Source organism: Belonocnema kinseyi, chromosome 6 (genome assembly GCF_010883055.1).
Source record: "Belonocnema kinseyi isolate 2016_QV_RU_SX_M_011 chromosome 6, B_treatae_v1, whole genome shotgun sequence".
In the NCBI taxonomy this organism is placed as follows: Eukaryota; Metazoa; Arthropoda; class Insecta; order Hymenoptera; family Cynipidae; genus Belonocnema; species Belonocnema kinseyi.
This window is the reverse complement of record NC_046662.1, coordinates 4725879-4746640: the sequence shown is the minus strand read 5'-3', so window position 1 is coordinate 4746640 and position 20762 is coordinate 4725879. Positions and strand designations below refer to the sequence as shown.

Here is a 20762-nt window from a genome sequence, read left to right as displayed (position 1 = left end):
ATTTTTAACTAAATGATTACATTTTCAATCGGAGAAATGAATTTTCAACTACATATATATTTAACCCAAAAGTTTACTTTTTAGCAAAATATATGAATTTCTACCACCAAAACCAAATAGTTTATTTTTTTTTACTAAAAAATAGAATAAACGTTCAAAAAAATATTAAATAGTTACATTTTTCGGTTAAAAATTGATTTTCCTATCAAAAAAGACGAGTTTTAAACAAAATGCATGAACTTTCAACTAAATAATTGAATTTTTAACAAAAACAAAAAATTTCAACAAAATACTTAAATTTTGAATCTAAGAGTCAAATTTTCAACTAAATATTAAAATTTTAAACAGAAAAAAACAGGTTTTTTGACAAACTATATGAATTTTCAATAAAATAGTAAAATTTTTAATCACAGAAAAGAATTTTCAAATAAAATGCCGAATTTTAAACCGATTATTTGATTTTATAACTAAAAAGGTGCATTTTCAACAAAAAAGGGAATAGTTACATTTATATTTAGAAAAAATTACATTTTTAACCAAGAAAACGAATTTTTTAACTCAAAAGATAAATTTTCTTCTCAAAAGATGAATATTTAACCAAAAAGATTAATTTTTCTACCAAAAAAGTCCAATTTTCGACAAAATCCAATAATTTTTCAACCAAATCACTAAATTAAAATAATAAGTACTTGTCAACAACTTTCAACCTAAAAAGCGAAATTTCAACTAAAGTTTTTAAATAAAATTTTAAAAGTATAGATTTTCAACCAAAAATGAAATAGTTACTTTTTATGTTAGGAAACTTAGTTTCTTTTTAAAAAGGCGAATTTTTCAACAAAATGCATGATTTTTGAACCAAACAGTTGAATTTTGAAACAAAAAAATAAAAAGTTGCAACGAAATGGTTCAATATTCAACCCAAAAGTCTACTTTTAACAAAATATATCAATTTTCACTAAAGCCAAATAGTTACATTTTTAAGTAAAAAATAAATAAATTTTAAACATAAAAAAGATAAATTAAAAGAAATATAATAGTTCCATTTTTTGTTAAGAAATTATATTCCTATTAAAAAGAAGAATTTTTAACAAAATTCATGATTTTTCAACTAAATAATTACATTTTAAACCACAAAAAAACTATTTTTTTAATAAACTATATGAATTTCCAAAAAAGTGGTAAAATTTTTAATCAGAGACAGGAATTTTCATCTGAAATCCTGAATTTTAAACCAAACAGTTGAATTGTCAACTGAAAAAAAACATTTTTCATTTTAAAAATGGTATAGTTATATGTTCTGTTAAAAAAAAAATAATTTCCGATCTAAAAGGACGAATTTTCTACAAAATACTTACATTTTTAATCCAAAAATCAATTTTTTAACAAAGTATATACATTCTCAATAAAATAGTAAAATTGTCAACCACAAAAATAAATTTTGAAATAAAACGCCAATTCTTAAACAAATTGGTTTTTTTTGTGCAAAAACCATAAATTTTCAACAAAAAATGGAATCGTTACATTTATGGTTACAAAAATTACATTTTAAACCAAGAAAACGAATCTTTCACTCAAATGAAAAATGTTCAAGCAAAAGGACGAATTTTCTACCAAGAAAATTAATGTTTCTACAAAAAAGACCAATTTTCAACAAAATACAATAATTTTCAACTATATAATTAAAATTTCAAAAAGAAAAGTCCAACAAAATAGTTAAATTTTCGACCGATAAAACAAATTTTCAACTAAAAAGTAAATAAAACAACAAAAAAAAGAGATCTTTTTACCCAAAAATTGAATAGTTATATTTTCTGTTAAGAAACTTAATTACCTATTAAAAAAGAAGAAATCAATTATTAAATAAAATGCGGAATCTTAAACTATGTATTTAATTTTTCAACATGAAAATATAAACTTACAACAAAAAATGAAATAATTACATTATAGTTAGAAAAACTCAATAGACGAATTTTCAACTCAAAATATAAATCTTCAACGAAAAAGATGAATTTTTAAGCTAGAAGGTTAATTTTTCTAATAAAAAAGACAAATTTTCAACAAAATAGTTAAATTTTTTTTGAAGAAACAGTTGAAAATAAACATAAATCAAACATAAAAACGATACATTTTCAAGAAAAAAATCAATTTTTATGAAAAAAATTGGAATTTTTAACAACATACATGGATTTTAAAGCAGTTATTTAAATTTTCAACTCTAAAGTAGAATTTTTCCCAAAATATATGAATTTTCAATCAAATAGTTACATTTTTAACCCAAAAGTCGAATTTTTTTAAACCGAAAGGTCGAATTTTTTACATAATGTATGAATTTTCAACAAAATAGTTCAAAGGTGAGCTACAGAAATGAATTTTTAACTAAAATGTTGAATCTTCAACCTAAAAGATAAATTTTCAACAACAAAAAACGCGTTATCAGCAAAGTAGTTAAATTTTCAACCCAAAAGTCGAATTTTGAACAAAATAATAAAGTTTTAAACCAACGAAACGAATTTTGTAACAAAAAAAAAAAATTTTTTAAATCCTAAATCAAAAAGCTGAATTTTTAACCAAACAGTTGCATTTTTATCTAAAAAATCATAAATTTTCAACAAAAAAGTTAAATTTACAAACATATATTGTGAAATTTGTTGAAATCTTTCAAATGCAATTAAAGTTTTGATCAAATAAACAAATATCCTTTTAAAAAAATAAAAAACAGTACTTTTAAAATGCGAACAAAATGCAAAAAGAAGGCACTTCTGGGAAAGAATATATCTTGTTCTGGTACATCTTGTTCTTGTCAGATGTCATGATTGAGAATTTAATTCTTAGAACAAAATTCTGAAATCTTTTAAATATTTCAAAGATGAAATTTTTTAAGTGCTTCTAAAACGTTTCATCACTGTAGAAATAAACAGCTTTTGGAAAAACATACTTCAAGTGTTGATACATCTGGCTCGTGCTAGATGTTCCGATTTAAAGTTTTAAAATCTTTTTTTCTAAAAAAAACGTTCCAATTCTGAATTTACTTTCTAAATTGTATTTCAGATACCACAATCGCTGTTCGAATTGACCTACGAAAAAAGGCCACTGCATCTAAGTGTTGATCACTTGCTTCAAGTCAACTCAAGATCCCTGGATGTCGTTTACAATCCTTTCGCGATACTCTGGTTGATTGATTTTGTCTGCAAACCGCACAGATATTCGTCGAATCAGAGACTCCAGGCCATGAAACGCAGAACGCGTCGACAGCTTATAAAAAATTGGGAGCAAATTCTCGAAGGGGATTTTGACTATCGCTCTTCCTGGGATCTCCAGCTGAACATTTCTGCACCGCAAATTCTCCTGGTCGAAAAATTTACCGATTCTAATGCAGCGGTCGTGGTTGTGGATTTTGGACGACTGCATTTGTCGAACAGCCTCGAGTCTGGTGAAGTTATTCTCCGACCTGGATCGCCCGGCTCGGACAACGAAGATGAGAGATTCGAAACTCCGTGCTCGACTCCACCAGGAAGCCAGGAAAATGGATCTCTCAACGATTTCCAATTGTCGGAGGCGACATTGCACAAAAAGTTGTATGACCATTACAGCGTAGATTTGTCCGATCTTCAGATTCTCGTTGGAAAGGTAAAAGATAATTGGAAGCATGCGAGGACGAGAGGAATGTCTAGTCTTCATGTTCTCGAAAGGTTTGTGGCTTTAGTTTAAATTTGGGGCGTCCACATGTTACTTGACGCTATTTTCAGTGAAAAACAAAGATCTATTTTCAAAAATTTTATATTTTGATAAAAAATTAAACTATTTGATTGAAAGTTGAGTTAATTTATTAAAAATTAACTTTCTTATTGAAAATTAAACTATGTAGTTTAAAATTCAGCGTTTCAGGTGAAAATTTATATCTCTGCTTGAAAATTTAATGATCTCATTTTCTGGAGAAAAGGGATTTTTTAAAATAGAAATTCAATCTTTTTTGGACAAAAATGCAACTGTATAATTAAAAATTGACCTTCTTCGGTCAAAAAAGAACTTTTTAGTTGAAAATTCAACTATTTCGCTTTAATTCCTTAAAATTATGTTGTAAATTCGTCTTTTTTGCTAGAATTTTTTTTTTTTTTTAACTGAAAATGTAACTATTCCATTTCTTATTGAAAATTTTGTATTTTTTGTTGATAATTGAACTTTTTGACAACTTTTGGCAACTCTATCATTAAAAATTAATCTGCTTCGGTTAAAAATTAACTTTTTTTGTTAATAATTGACATTTTAGGTGTACATTTATTATTTTAAAAATTCATTTCTTTGGTTGAAAATTTATATTTTTTAGTTGATAACTCAACTATTCTTTGGCATTTCCCCGAACAATGCAACTATTTAGTTGCAAATTGATTTGTTTTGCCAAAAATAATCTTTTTTAGTATAAAATTAATCCTATTCGCTGAAAATTTATACTTTTGGTTAAAAATTAACTTCTTTGGTTTGAAAATTTCTTTTTTTTTTTGTAATTGAAAGTTATTCTTTTAGCTGCAAATTTTAATAGTGCATTTTTTTCCGAAAATTTATCTGTTTTGAAGAAAATTCGTATTTTCTTCTCGGAAATTTAATAATTTTCTAGAAGATTAAACTATTTGGTAGAAAGTTGCACTAATTTATTAACAATTAACTTTTTTAGTGGAAGATTCGTCTTTTTGGTAGACAATTTTTTTTACCTGACAATGTAACTATTCAATTTCTTATTGAAAATTAAACTATTTAGTTTAAAATTCAGCGTTTCGGGTGAAAATTTATATCTCTGCTTGGAAATTTTATTTATTTATTTTTTGAAATATTTAATTTAATTTAATTTAATTGAAAATTTAACCATCTCATTTTCTGGAGAAAAGGGATTTTTTAAAAATAGAAATTCAATCTTTTTTGGACAAAAATGCAACTGTATAATTAAAAATTGACCTTCTTCGGTCAAAAAAGAACTTTTTAGTTGAAAATTCATTTATTTCACTTCAATTCCTTGAAATGTGTTGTAAATTCGTCTTTTTAGCTAGAATTTTTTTTTTTTTTACTGAAAATGTAACTATTCCATTTCTTGTTGAAAACTGATATTTTGTTGTTGATAATTGAACTTTTTGGCAACTTTTGGCAATTCTATGATTAAAAATTAATCTGCTTCGGTTAAAAATTAACTTTTTTTGTTAAGAATTGGCATTTTAGGTGTCATTTTTTTATTTTTAAAATTCATTTCTTTGGTTAAAAATTTAACTATTTTGTTGAAAATTTATATTTTTTAGTTGGTGACTCAACTATTCTATTGCATTTTTCCGAAAAATGTGACTATTTAGTTGCAAATTGATTTATTGTGTCAAAAATAATCCTTTTTAGTAGAAAATTAATCCTTTTCGCTGAAAATTTATACTTTTGGTTAAAAATTAATTTCTTTGGTTTAACACTTAACTTTTTTAGTGGAGACTTTATCATTTTAGTTCAAAGTTCATTTCATTATTTGAAAATTTACCTTCTTTGCTGAAAGTTTATATTTTTTGGTTGGAAACTAATTTCTTCAGTTGAAAATTCGTTTATTTTTTTCATATTAAAAATGATTTTTTTCTGGAAAATTAAATTTTTCCATTTTTTAACAAAAATTGAATTTTTTTGGACAAAAATTCAAATGTATAATTAAAAATTAACCTGCTTTGGTTAAAAAAGAACTTTTTAGTTGAAAATTCCTCTGTTTCGCTTCAATTCCTTGAAAACTTCAAAAATTTAGTTAAAATGTATGTACTTTGTAGAAAGCAAATCTTTTTCGACAGAAAAATAATCCTCTTTGCCGAAAATTTATATTTTTGGTTAGAAATTCATTTCTTTGTTAGAAAGTTTGACTACTTTGTTGTAAATTTCGTTGTTTTTTTTGCTAGAAAATTATTTTTCAAATTCTGAAAATGTAACTATTCCATTTTATGTTGAAAATTAAACTATTCATTTTAAAATTCAACGCTTTAGTTAAAAATTTACATTTCTGCTCGGAAATTTGGTTTATTTATTCATTTTTTTTTTAATTTAATATTTAATTTGATTTAAGTGAAAATTGAACCATCTCATTTTCTGGAGAAAAGGGATTTAAAAAAAATAGAAATTCAATCTTTTTGGACAAAAATGCAACTGTATAATTAAAATTTAACCTGTTTCGTTTAGAAAAGAGCTTTTTAGTAGAAAATTCAACTATTTCGCTTCAATCCCTTGAAAAATTAATGTATTTAATTAAAATGTATGTATTTCGTAAAAAACAAATCTTTTCGGCAGAAAAATAATCCACGTTGCTGGAAATTTTTTTAAATCTGAAAATGTAACTATTCTATGTCTTGTTGAAAATTGATACCTTGTTATTGGTAATGCAACTTTTTGATTTAAAATTCAAAATTTTAGTTGAAAAACTTACCATTTTGGAAAAAATTTAATATTTAATTTAACTGAAAATTTAACCATTTAATTTTCGGGTGAAAATAGATTTTTTTATAGAAATTCAATCTTTTTTGGACAAAACTGCAACTGTATTCAACCATCAAGTTGAAAATTGATTTATTTTGTCGAAAATTTATCTTCTTCAGTAGAAAATTAATCCTCTTCGCTGAAGATTTATATTTTTGGTTAAAAATTATTTCCTTTGGTTGAAAATTGGTTGTTTCTTTTTTAATTGATCGTTATCCTTGTAACTGAAAAATTTAATGTTTCATTTTTTTTTGCTAACTTTGATCTGTTTTGAAGAAAAGTCGTATTAACAATTAACTTTTTTAGTGGAAGCTTTATTATTTTAGTAAAAAATTCATTTCATTATTTGAAAATTTACCTTTTTTCTTGAAAATTAATATTTTTAACTGAAAATATAATTATTCTATTTTTGGTTGAAAATTTATCTTCTTTAGTTTATTTTAATTATTCTTTTTTTGGTAGAAAATTACTCCTCTTTGCTGAAAGTTTATCTGCTTCGGTTAAAAATTAACATTTTTTTTTTTAGAATTGACATGTTAGGTGTCATTTTTTATTTAAAAAATTCATTTTTTTTAGTAGAAAATTTAACTATTTCGTTGAAAATTAATATTTTTTCGTTGATAACTCAACTATTTGTTTGCACATCCTCAAAAAATTTAACCTTTAGTTGAAGATTGATTTATTCATGATTTACTATTTTGTTGTAAATTTCGTCTTTTTTGGTAGACAATTTTTTTTAACCTGACAATGTAACTATTCCATTTCTTATTGAAAATTAAACTATTTAGTTTAAAATTCCGCGTTAACTCATTTTCTGGAGAAAGGGGATTTTTTTAATAGATATTAAATCTTTTTGGACAAAAATGCAACTTAATAATTAAAAATTAACCTGCTTCGGTTACAAAAAGAACTTTTTAGTTGAAAAATCAACTATTTCGCTTCAATTCCTTGAAAAATTAAAATATTTCGTCAAAATGAATGTATTTTGTAAAATCAAATATTTTTTGGCAGAAAAATAATCCACTTTGCTGGAAATTTATAGTTTTGGTTAAAAATTAATTTCTTTAGTAGAAAATCAACCCTATTCGCTGAAAATTTATATTTTTGGTTTCAAATTAATTTCTTTTGTTAAAAATTTGTTGTTTTTTTAATTGAAAGTTATTCTTTTAGCTAAAGATTTTAATGTTCCATTTTTTTTTGCGAAAATTTATCTGTTTTGAGGAAAGTTCGTATTTTTTTCTGATTAATTAAACAATTTTCTAGAAAATTAAACTATTTAGTACAAAGCTGAACTAATTTATTAACAATGAACTTTTTTAGTGGAAGCTTTATGATTTTAGTCGAAAATTTATTTATTTACTTGAAAATTTACCTTTTTTGTTAAAAATTAATCTTTTTAACTGAAAATATAATTATTCCATTTTTTGTTTAAAATTTATCTTCTGCAGTTGCAAATTCAACTATTTTACGCCGATTTCTATGAAAAATTAAAATATTTAGTAGAAAACTAATGTCTCTAGTCGACAATTAGTTTGTTTTTTTTTCAAATTAAAAATGATTTTTTCCGGGAAATTTTTATTTTCTATTTTTTAGCGAAAATTAGTTTTTTGGACAAAAATGCAAGTTTACAATAAAAAATTACCTTTTTTGGTATTTTGTTGTTGAAAATCAAACAGTTTGATTTAAAATTGAACATACTTCAGTTAGAAATGACCTTTTTGTTCAAAATTTACATTTTAGCTGTCATTTTAGGGTTAAAAAATTCTTGCGTTTTAAGAAAATTCAAATTTTCTTCTCGAAAATTCAACAATTTTTTAGAAAATTGAATTATTTAATCGAAATTTAAACAACTCTTAAAAATTAACTTTTTTAGTTTAATATTCCTAATTTAATTTAAAAATTAATTTTGTTATTCGAAAATTTAACTATTTTGTTGAAAATTCATGTGTTTTGTTAAAAATTAATCCTATTTGAAAGAAAATTAATCTTAGCTAAAATTGATCTTTTTGGTTGAAATTTAATTTCTTTGGTTAGAAAATTAGTTTTTTATCTGAATAATATTCTTTTAACTGAGAATTTTTAGTTCCATTATTTTTGTTGCGAAAATTGATTTTTAAAATGGAATTTTACACGAAAGTTGAACTGCCTCATTAAAAATTAACATTTATAGTGAAAGATTCGTTGGTTTTTTTGGTAGCAAATTATTGTTTCAACTGAAACTATAACTATTCCATTTCTTCTTGAAAATTTATCTTTTCTTGTTAAAAATTGAACTATTTGGTTTAAAATTCAGCATTTTAGTAAAAAGTTTAATATTAAATAAAATTTAATTGAAAAATAGTCGTGTTATTTTATAGTAAAAATTGATTTTTTTAATAGAAATTTATTTATGTTTTTGACAAAAATGCTACCGTATAATCAAAAGTTAAAAATAAACTTTTGTTGAAAATTGATTGATTTAATTTGTATTTTCTGGCAGATTTTTTTTTTTTTTAACTGAAGATGTAGCTATTCTATTTCTTGTCGAAAAAAAATATATTTTTTGTTTTGGAAATTGGACTATTTGGTTTAAAATTAATAATTTTAGTTGAAAACTTTTGCCTCTGCTTGACATTTATATTATTCTCTTGAAAATTTAACATTTAATTTAAATTAACTAAAAGTTTAACAATATCATTTTCTAGCGAAAGTGGGGTTTTTTTATAGAAATTTAATATTTTTGGACAGAAATGCTACTGTATAATTGAAAGTTAAAAATAAACTTTTTTGTTGAAAATTTATCTGCTTTGAAGAAAATTCGTATTTTCTTCTCGAAATATTAACAATTTGGTAAAAAATCAAACCATTTGTTCGAAAGTTGAACTACTTCATTTAAAATTATTTTTTTTTGTGATTAATTTCTAATTTTAGTAAGAAATTCATTTTTTTATTGAAAATTTAACTTTTTATTTGTAAATTTGTATTTTTTGATAGAATTGTTTTTTGCAGCTGAAAATGTAGCTATTATATTTCTTATTGCAAAAAAAAATATATATATATATATTTTTTTTTTAATTGAATTATTTGTTTCAAAATTCAGCATTTTAGTTGAAAATTGTTGTCTCTGTTTGACAATTTTATTATTCTGGTGAAAATTTAATGTTTACTGTAATTTAAATTAACTGAAAATTTAAAAATATCATTTTCTAGCTAAAGTAGATTTTTTAATAGAAATTTAATCTTTTTTTCAAAAAATGCAAACCCAAAAAACAACCTGCTTTCATTAAAAATGAACTTTTTGGTTGAAAATTGACATTTTAGGTTTTAAAATTGATCTATTTTGAAGAAAATTCGTATTTTCTTCTCGAAATATCAACAATTTGGTGGAACAACTAAACAATTTCGTCTTAAGTTAAAGAGCTTTTATAGGGAAATGTTTATCTTTTTTTGGTAGAAAGTTTTTTCAAACTGAAAACTGAAGTATTTGGCTTAAAAGTCCGCATTCAAGTTCAAAATTTACTTAACAATTTTACTATTTTCTTCAAAATTAAATATTTAACTTAACTTAATTAAACTGAAAATTAAACCATTTAATTATCCGTCGAAAATTAAATTTTTTAAATAGAAACTTAATCTTTTTTAGAGAAACGCAGCTGTGTAATTAAAAATTGACCTGCTTCATTGTAAAAGATTGATCTTTTTGGTGGAAAACTCAATTATTTGTTTAAATTCTTATTATTTGTTTAAAAATTCAACAATTTTCTTAAGTGCCGTCCTGAGTGGAGTTTAACTATTTGATTAAAAATGCGTTATTGTAGAAAACTGCTCTTTTGTTAAAAAATTCATCCTTTTGGTTGAAAACTCAATTATTCGATTAAAAATTAAATTTTTCGTTAAAAATGTTTATTTTCGAATTGATAGTTCAAATGTTTTCTAGAAGATTCGTTTCTTTGATTTTAAAATTCTTCTCGTTTTGTAGAAATTTTCGCTTTCTTGGTAAAAAATTAATCTTTTTCGTTGTCAATGCAACTATTTGGTTAAAAATTAACTTTTTTGTTAAAAAATGTCATTTTCTATTTAAAATTCGAACTTTTTTGTATTAAATTTGTCTTCTTGGTTTAAATTTAGTCTTTTATGGTTATAAATGCAACTGTCTGGTTCAAAATACAACTATTTAATTGCAAATTTAACTATTTTGTAGAAAATACGTTTTCCCTATTGTGAATTAATTTTTTAAATACAAATTTTGTTAAAAAATCAACTACGAAATTTACCTTTTATTATTAAAAATGCTACACTTTTACTCAAACCGATCGAATTTCTGCTGGATTGTCTTCTAAGCTGTTATATCTTTCGATTTTGTTTAAAAAATTTTTTGTTTAAGATCTTTTAATTCCTCGTCCCCCAAATCACGTAATTTGTGAATGACCCCTTTCTCCCGCTTAAAATTTAAATTCCAATAATTTTAACAAGAAAATACTCTGAACTGCTTCAGATTCAACATTTCTTTACAAATTGAAAGACGAGTTGTCACGACAGCTGACCCGCAATTCCCGTCCATCACAATCTCAGGAAACTTGCCAAGATTGGTAGTCCACGTGAATGAGCAGAAAGTGGAAGTAATTCGGTCAATGTATCACTTGTTGTCGAGCTTATCCAGCTCTGCTGGCCAGTCAAGAGTGGCTGTCGATCTGGAACCGGAGAGTCCCAAAAAGGAGGAAAGCGTCGACCGAACTTTGAGTCGCGTCATGATGCTCCAATTCATCATCGACCAGATGACTTTCGAGTTGCAATCACGCGGACGCAGCGTCGCGGAGCTTCAAGTTTCCGGCGTCCGAGCGGCACTCAGCAAGAGGCCAGCCGACTTGAGCGCATCTCTCTCGGTTCATGGATTACTTCTGGTAGACGCGCTGCAGGAATTCGGGCCAGATTTCGAACTCCTTGTGGCGAGCCACAAACACGTAGGAATGGACAGCATCTCTGGAAGTTTGAGGGACTCTGAACCAACATCTCCCGTCTCTCCCGTATCTCCTGGCTCGCCAGAGCCAGGATTACCTCGACGCTTGACTTCTCCACTCGCTCTAACTCATGCGCTCTCCAGTCTCGCTCACGACTCGAAGAGTCCTTACTCGCCAAGAAATAATTCCTCGATTGGATTGGATCAACTTGATTCGGAGGCGCTGATCGTGATAGAACTCACCCTCGTTGAAGATACTATCGAGACCTTGAGAATGGCTAATATACAGTTCAACAATCTCGACATAATAGCGAACCAGGAAACAATCGTCGAGCTGATGGGCTTTGCGAGAAGGCTCTTCCCGGTGCAGAAATCTCGGACGAAAAACATGCAGCGATACGAGTCCTTGACGAGTTTAACGTCGGAATTTAAAGCGACGAGAACAGAAATCACCTTCGATTTTCATAGATTAAATGTACTTCTGCTTCGGGCAGTCATGCAGGAGAGTCACTTGGTAGGACAGAAAATAGCTACAGCAACCATGTCGGACGCGAGGATTCAGGCAACGCTTTCGTCCAACTACTCGATTTCGGGATCACTGGGGGGTCTGCAGGTTTTGGATCAAACTCTGATCGGAAAGACACATCAGAGAATTATCAGCGTTGGACGGGATCCTCTAGCCGATCCTCCACACCATCCTCTCGAACATTTCTCAAGTCTCACCAAGCCTACAGAAGCTTTTCGATTCTCGGCCAGTCGAAGCTTCAAACAGTCGGATTTAGATGGTTTAGAAACGGTAGCGGACATCACGATTCGCGTTGGTAGCGTTTGGTACACACACGCGCCCCATTTAATTTCGGAACTTCGCTCCTGCGCTGATGAATTCAAGCAGTATCTAAGCAACCTCGCGCGACAAATTGGAGCGGCTGCGACTGACATGGCGATAGGTTTAGTGCAGGCGGAAGATTGGACGATACCGCAGCGGAAGCGTCTGCCCAGTTTTTCAATGGAAGGCACCGAAAATTCCGGAAGCTTGTCGCTTAAACTCGACGTGGTTTTGGACAGTCCTGTTTTAGTGATCCCGAGAGCTTCACACAGTCCTCAAGTGTTTGTCGCGCACTTGGGAACCATGTCGCTCCAGCACGAGCCCTTGGCAGGAGCAACAAGGCACAAATTGAGTTTAGAAGTGCGCGACATGAATTTGTACTCCCTGGACGTTTCTTCAAAGTTGAACCAAGTCCAGAGCAATCTTCCTGTTCGGGCCGAGGAAATGTACAGCTGTAAAGAATCTGGCAAGCCTATATTACATGACACCTTGCTGAGAGTTGTCGTCGAAAAGGAAAGAATCACACAGCTTCAGAGTCCAGGATTTTTAGGTGAAGACACTCCACCAAACCCGATTCTTCAAGTTCACGGCGTGGTGGTCACGCCTTTGAAAGTCTCCTTGACTCGTGCTCAATACGAACAATTGCTGGATACGATTCATCGGCTCTTCTCGATATCCGTGATGGAACCAGTTCAAAAACCGCAAACTGCAACCACAGTATCCTACTCGGAAAAGTTGTCCTATTCGGAAAAGTTTGATCTTTCCCTGAAAGTTTTGTTTGAGTTGCCAGCCCTGAGTGTCGAACTGAAACAAGATCGTTTGGAACAGCCGCTCGTGGAGCTTTCAATGCGAGACTTTGTTGCGAAATACGAGAAACTACACAAAAATGAATCAACAACTCAAGTCTCGCTTCGCTCCCTCTTGATGGAAGATCTTCTGTGTCCTGTTGGTTCCAGACATCGATTTATGATGCAGTCTTCTGTTCCCACTCGTGCCAGGTTACCGGTTGGAGTTTCCAAGTCGTGTCCGGACATAGCATACATGCAAAGATGGAGAACTGACTGCAGCGGGAGTTTGCCGGACAGATTGGAAACTGACACTCTCTATGGAGCAGTGCCTGCTCACTGGCGAAGAAACGCTTCTGGAGAGGAGACCCCAGATACGCCGCCTCCATCCCCAGGTGCTGTGACGAGCGAAGAAAATTTGGTACTAATCAGCATCACCATGACTCAGCCAGAGAGCGTCAGGGATCAGAAGATCAGCAAGTCCGTGAGCGTTGATTTCAATTGCTTGGATCTAGTCGTGAGCGTCGAATCCTGGATGGTAGTTCTTGATTTTCTCGGAATTGGCACACCAAGCACGGATGCTGTGGATGCCGCTCAACAAACATCAACAGAAGTGGAGCTAAATCAGAATGAACTGCCTCTCCATTCCGAAACAGAGTTAGAAATCCGATCTTTGACTCTAGTTTTGACACAATCAGACCGTGAAATAGCGAAAGCAAACGTGTCTAATGCAAGCATGCACATTTTGAAAACAACTGGAATTACGAAGATATCAGGGTCTTTGGGGTCCATGTCTCTCTTGGATTTGACTCCACATGGTAGATTTTACAGGGAGCGATTCCTTTCGTCGGGCAGAAAGGCACTAAACTTTCAGTACTCGAGTTACTCAGATTCGGAAAAAAGGCCTCACGACGCACACCTGAAACTCCAAATGTCTGCCGTTCATTACGTCCACACTCAGAGATTCGTCGCTGAACTGCAGGCATTTTTCTCTCACTTTTCACAACTGCGGACCATTATGGCCAATTTGCGAGCCGGTGGAAGTGCGACTATTAACTTGAACAAAAGGGACATGCGACTCTCATTGGAACTTCACGCCGGAGCGCCCGTCATTTTGATTCCTGTGAGCTCCAGATCTGACGAGTTGATTCTTCTCGACCTGGGGGAATTGACTGCACACAATTCCTTTAGTTTTTCCAGCGCCATGGAGGAGTGTCTCTTGGACGTAATGTTCCTAGAGTTGGTGAACATGGACGTTTACGCAGCCCGGAGATTAAAAACTGAGACCACTGAGGGTGTCGATACTTTGTCAGTCGGAGGGGCTGTGATTCAAAAATCTGGGCCTTCTCTTCTAACAGAGAAGTGTCATCTAAAACTGAGAGTCGAGAGAAATCTCGACACGTACATCAGTCGAGATATTCCCGACTTGAGTATCCATGGAACGCTTTCGACCATGGATTGTGCACTAGATCCAGCTCAGTATATGTTGATCCGCGGCCTCTTGTCATACAACATTGGGGAGAATTTGGACGATCTTCGTCTTTTCATGCAGGATCTAAACGAGGCGCAATTCACAATTAATGATAACGATCTTCAGGGGAAAGTGTGGACAAAATCATACATAAGCTTGGAATTGTTGAACGTCACGCTCAAGTTACGTCCTCATCATGGAATTGCGGCCCTCGCGTGCGTAAACTTTATCAAATCAAAGTTGACACTCGACTCGTTGAGTGATGGCTCGCAAGACATCGATTTGGTCTCGCAGGAGATACTGGTGACTGACACCAGATTCCAGGACGAACCAGTTAACCGAAGATCCAACGTTTTCACGGCGATTCTCCAGCCTCTGCGGAACTCCGTCTGCTTGGAGGATCGCGTTCAGGCTGAGATACATCACAGGAAGAGGAAGAGCTGCATAGCAACGACAATTTTACTCCACAGTATGCGACTCACTGCGATCCTGGATTGGTGGGAGGCAGTCAAAGACTTTCTCATCCTGAATTCTGCTGAACCAGAACCAATACTAGGAACCGTTCAGGTACTTTTGCCGCTGGAGAGTGACAATGAAGACAATGCCAGTACTCTCACGACGCCCTTCGAACTCAAATTGAACATAACGGACTCCGAGCTCGTCATCGTCGAAGACACCTCTCTCTGGGACACAAACGCAGTTATTTTGAAGTGCACCGCAGTCCTCACCTACAAATCAACGCCTCAAGACAGCGAGAAATTGCTCTCGTGTAATCTATCCCACTGCGAACTCTTTTCTTGTATCCTCGGTCTGGAAGATGAAACCGCGCTCTCAATTATCGACCCAGTTGGTGCTAGTTTGGAAGTGACTCAAGATATGGCTCTGGAGATTCAACTGCAGCCTTTAAGTGTCAGGCTAAGTTACCATGACGTGAATATGTTTTCCAGAATGTTAAGATCCCTTCCGAAACAAACCCTCTGGGCAAAACAAAGATCGAATGAGCCACCAGCCAATGCCAAGGCTCACGTGACCAAGTTGTCTGCATTGGGCTTTGCTGAAACTGACTGTGAAACTGCTCTGGACAGATGCGATGGAAAATTGGATGATGCGGCTTTATGGCTAACACAAAATGCTGTTCCAAGCGCTGATAGTGCCAAGAGAGATTTTTTCTTCAGGGTTGTCAAATTGGAAACATCCTGTTTGAGAATCTGCATCATCGATGATTGTAGAGATGCGGATGTTCCACTCCTTGAACTGACCCTGCTAGATTTGACCATGAGGCAAAGCTACGCCGGTCCGGGTGTGATTTCCGGTACTTTTGGTCTCGATTACTACAACCGAGTCCTCAGCGGCTGGGAACCATTTATGGAACAGTGGAAAGCGATAGTTCAGTGGGAGCAGACACTCTCGAGTAGTTTGAACGCCAAGCGTCTCGAGATTCGTGTCGATTCTCAAGACTCGGTGAACATGAATATAACTTCGACTCTAGTCGAGCTGGTGACGCTGGTCAAACATAATTGGACCCAAGACTACTATGTGACGAGCAGTTCTTCGATGAACAAGTCTGGATCGGGACAGAGCTATCGGCGACGTTCTCCATTTGTGCCTTTTGCTTTGAAGAACGAGACTGGTTCCAAACTCTGGTTCAAGACTCTGATCGCAACAGCCAACGACACGAGAGATTTGGATTGGAATTTTGTGGAGAAAAGAACCTTGGAGGTGGATGAGAGTTGGCTAGAAGTGGGCAATGGTGATACGATTCCTTTCACGTTTGAAGGAAGAGGAAAGCTGAGACATCATTCAACGCATATCGCGAGAAGACATCAAGTTGCAGTTCTGCTGGAGGGTTGGAATGTTACGGATCCAGTGACGGTGGACAGAGTCGGTGTTTATTTTAGGTGAGTTTTTTCAGTATTGTTGTGATATGTGGTTGGAATTAAGGGTTATTAAATGCTCTAAAGAATATCTTCAGCATTTCAGCTTGAACAGCCCCTTTTGTCGAGAATTTAAAATCATTTGTTGCTTAAAAATTAGTCTTTGTTGGTAGAAAAAATTTGCTTCTTTTTGATTGAAAGTTCCTTTTTTTTCGTAGAAACATATTTTTTGTTTAAAAATTCATATTTTGATCTTGAAAAGTACAAATTTGATCTTTCTTGAATAAGAATTCTACAATCTTGTTAAAAAAGTAAACTTTTTTGTTGAAACTTCTGCTTTTGTGAAAAGTTAACTATTTCGAAGCAAATTTCCTTTTTCTTTAAAATTTATAGTTTGATGTTGAAAAAATACAAATTGGATCTCACTTGGATAAAAATGTAACTATTTGGACGAGAATTCAATTATTTTGTTAAAAATTCATCCTCTTTGGTTGCAAAAATTCGTCTTTTTGGATTGAAAATTCTATTTTTTGTAGAAACTTATTTTTTGCATGTTCAAAATTTTTTTGCATGCTCAAAAATTCAACTGGAATCTTTTTTGGAAGAAAACTCCACTTTTTTTAATTCATCTGTTTTAGTATAAATTTCATCTTTCTTGGATGAAAATTCAACAATTTTTTCGAAAATTCCTACTTTTTGGTTGAAAATTCTGCTGTTTTGTTGAAAATGTAACTGTTTCGTAGAAAATTTCCTCTTTCTTTAAAATTTATATTTTGCTGTTGAAAAATTAATTAAAATCTTTTCTGGATGAAAGTTCAACTTGAAAATTTTTTTTCGTTTTTTATTAGAAATTCATCTGTTATAGTACAAATTTGATCTTTCTTGGATAAAAATGTAACTATTTGGAAGAGAATTCAACTATTTTGTTAAAAATTCATCCTCTTTGGTTGCAAAAATGCGTTTTTTTTAAATTATTTTTTCTAGAAACATATTTTTTGCATGTTTTGAGCTTAAAAAGTCAAATGAAATCGTTTTTAAAAGAAAATTCAACTATTTTTTTTCATTCATCTGTTTTAGTAGAAATTTGGTCTTTCTTGGATGAAAATTCATACTTTTTAGTTGAAAATTCTGCTGTTTTGTTGAAAATTTAACTGTTTCGTAGAAAATTTCCTTTTTCTTTAAAATTTATATTTTGCTGTTGAAAAATGAATTGAAATCTTTTCTGCTTGAAAGTTCAACCCAATTTTTTCTTTTCGTTTATTATTAAAAATTCATCTGTTATATTACAAATGTTATCTTTCTTGGATAAAAATGTAACTATTTGAAAGAGAATTCAACTATTTTGTTAAAAATTCATCCTCTTTGGCTTGAAAATTCAATTTTTTCGTAGAAACCTATTTTTTATTTAAAAAATCATATTTTGATTTTAAAAAGTCCATGGGAATCTTTTTTAGTTGAAATTGAACTATTTTTTTGAAATTTTTTATTTAATAAAAATTCATCTGCTTTAAGAGACATTTTTTGTATCAAAATTTAATTTTTTGATTAAGAATTCATCATTTTGGATTGAAAATTCTATTTTTTCATAGAAACTTATTTTTTGTTTAAAAAATCATATTTTGATTTTAAAAAGTTCACTGGAATCTGTTTTGGTAGGAAATTCAACTTTTTTTAAATAAAAAATCATCTGCTTTAAGAGAAATTTATTTATTTTTTAATCAAAATATATTTTTTTGGTTAAAAAATGCATCTTTTTGGATTGAAAATTCAATTTTTTCGTAGAAACTTTTTTTAAAATCATATTTGTATTTTAAAAAGTCCACTGGAATCTTTTTTGGAAAAAAATTAAACTATTTTTTTGAAAATTTTTTTTTTTTAAATAAAAATGCATCTATTTTAAGAGAAATTTCTTTTTTTTTCTTTCAATGAAAATGTCATTTTTTGGTTGAAAATGATTGTGGAGAAGCCCTTTTTTTAGTTTAAAATTAATTTTTTAACCGAAAATGTGACTTCCATTTTTTTAGATTGATTTTTTGGAAGAAAATTCAACTGTATTTTTGAAAATTCTTTTCTTTTAATTCATCTGATTTAATAAAAATTTTCTTTTTTTATCAAAATGTAACTTTTTCGTTGAAAATTATTGTAGAGAAGCTTTTTTTTAATTTAAAATTAATTTTCTAGCCAATACTTCCCTTCTTTAAGATCCATCATTTTTAGTTTAAAATTCTCCTTTTTTTGGTAAAAAAGTAATTTTCCTGGTTATAAATTTCATTTTCGTTGGGAATTTATCTTCTTAGATTGGTTCTCATTAAATTGATCAATTACAAAACTTAACATTCTTATCTAAAATACTGCTTTATTCCGTTTATAAAAGATTCTATGTTAAAAGTGTTACAAGATTAAAATGATGGTATTTGAATATTATCAAGGAAAAGTGAAAGTTAGTCAAAGAAAAATCAGGGGATTTCGAAAACAAACTTATCGGACCCTGCCTAATTCTATCCAGCAATAACTAGCAAAACATTTCTGGAGACTAAGAATTACCGTACTCTACGTCCCCTAAGGAGAAGCGTTCAGATAAATAATTAGAGTACATTTTAGGTATGCACACACTGATATCAAAGGTTCTAAGCTCGCATCGAAAACCAGGTTGATCTTCAACATAGAACTGGAAGGGTCAGCCAGAAAACTCGTAACAGTTCGCTCAGCTCTACAAATTATCAACAAATTAGGTTACACTCTCGACATAAAACTAGAAAATGCCCTGAATTTCGGCTCCTATCCTGTGCAATCCATAAGTGGAAAAATTCTTCAGGTGGCCGCTGAATCCCAGATTTCAATACCAATCACCTACACTGGTGTATTGATGAGTCTAAGACCCCTGCATCCTAGCAACTCTTTTCAGTACTGCACGCAACCGATTGACTGGACGATAGTGAAGAAGCCATTGGAAGTTATCGAAACTCCTGCCATTTGTCGCACTAACAAGGATGATGTCTTCCGCATGTCTATCGCCATAAAAAGAGACAATTATCCGCCCGACATCAGTCAAACAATACCAGGACACCGAATCACAATACTAGCACCAATCACTATAACAAATTTACTTCCACACGAAGTTTTCTACAGCGCTGGGACTGAATCCGGCCGAATATTACCTGGAGGAACTGCTGATTTGCACTCTACGAATCTGGATGAGCAATTGGATATAAAAATCCAGTTAGATGGATATCCAGGAGCTGGATTTGTACTCTTGCCTCAAGGCAGCAACTCCTTCACTGGACGGATTCGCTTGTCGGATTCCGCAGGACGATTCTTATTCCTCCAAGCAGCCGTCGTCGTCGAGAAGGGTTCAGCTGTCCGAATAAATATCACCTCTCCCTACTGGATCATCAACAAAACGGGCTTGCCTCTCGTCTTTAGACAGGAAGGTGTAGGCGTCGAGTTTGCCGGACAGTTTGAAGAGCACGAGAAGGCAAGAATGGTCGCGCCCTTGCTCTTTTCTTTCAGCGATGAAGAAGCCAGTAGGACCCTCTCTGTTCGAGTCGGGACTGGTGTCCATCCGAATGGAATTCCACAGTGGTCTCAGCACTTTCACCTGCAACTGGGCGTTCAAGTTCATCGGCTGAGAGTTACTCTGCGAGATGGTAGACCTGACATTGTTTATTTAATTGGCGTGGCAGCTAGAGCTGCCCGTGGAAGATACAGCGCGACAACTGTTGTCACTCTCTCGCCGAGGTATCAACTGCACAATAGGTCTTCTTGTACCTTGGAACTCGCGCAGAAGAGCTTCACGACCACCATCAGTCATCCGGATGCACAAGCGACTTATATCACAGCCATGCCTGATTGCCATATGCCCTTCCACTGGCCAAGATTGGACAAGGATCAGCTGCTTTGTGTCAGAATTATAGAGGTTCCCCACTGCATGTGGTCGGGTGGAATAGTTATCCAGGGAAATCATTCTCTCACGATAAATGTAAGAGATATGGGTGGCAAGATGTACTTTCTGAGGGTGGATGTCGTTCTTCAGGAGAGCACATATTTTATCGTCTTCACTGATGCTGACACGATGCCGCCTCCAATCAGAGTGGATAATTTCTCGGAAGTTCCACTCTTTATCAATCAGGTGGGTTGATGTTTCAATGATATTTTAACACAAACAGGCCTCACGGTCTTTATGGGATATAATATAGGGGCCAAAGCACATTGGGGATATAGCAATAATTTCGTTTAAAACCAGCTACAGGTCGCAAATCTTAACCAAAACAAACAAAATTTAGCCAGAAATGTTTGTAATTGAATTACAAAGAGACTCACGAAGCAATTTTTTTTTAAATAATTAGTTTAAATATTTTTTAAAACAAAATATGGCGAAAACAAGTTTTTTAAA

At 31.7% G+C, this 20762-nt stretch overlaps 1 protein-coding gene across 2 annotated transcripts in view; it reads left to right on the top strand.

Annotated features, from left to right (window-relative positions):
- Positions 1-20762, top strand: part of LOC117174377 (vacuolar protein sorting-associated protein 13D) — a 277354-nt gene that overhangs the window by 203141 nt on the left and 53451 nt on the right. For both annotated transcript variants that reach the window (XM_033363451.1, XM_033363449.1), the window contains exons 8-10: positions 3049-3689; positions 10952-16393; positions 18971-20498. In XM_033363451.1, the coding sequence (XP_033219342.1) occupies positions 3049-3689; positions 10952-16393; positions 18971-20498 (7611 nt within the window). The remainder of the gene's footprint in view (positions 1-3048; positions 3690-10951; positions 16394-18970; positions 20499-20762) is intronic.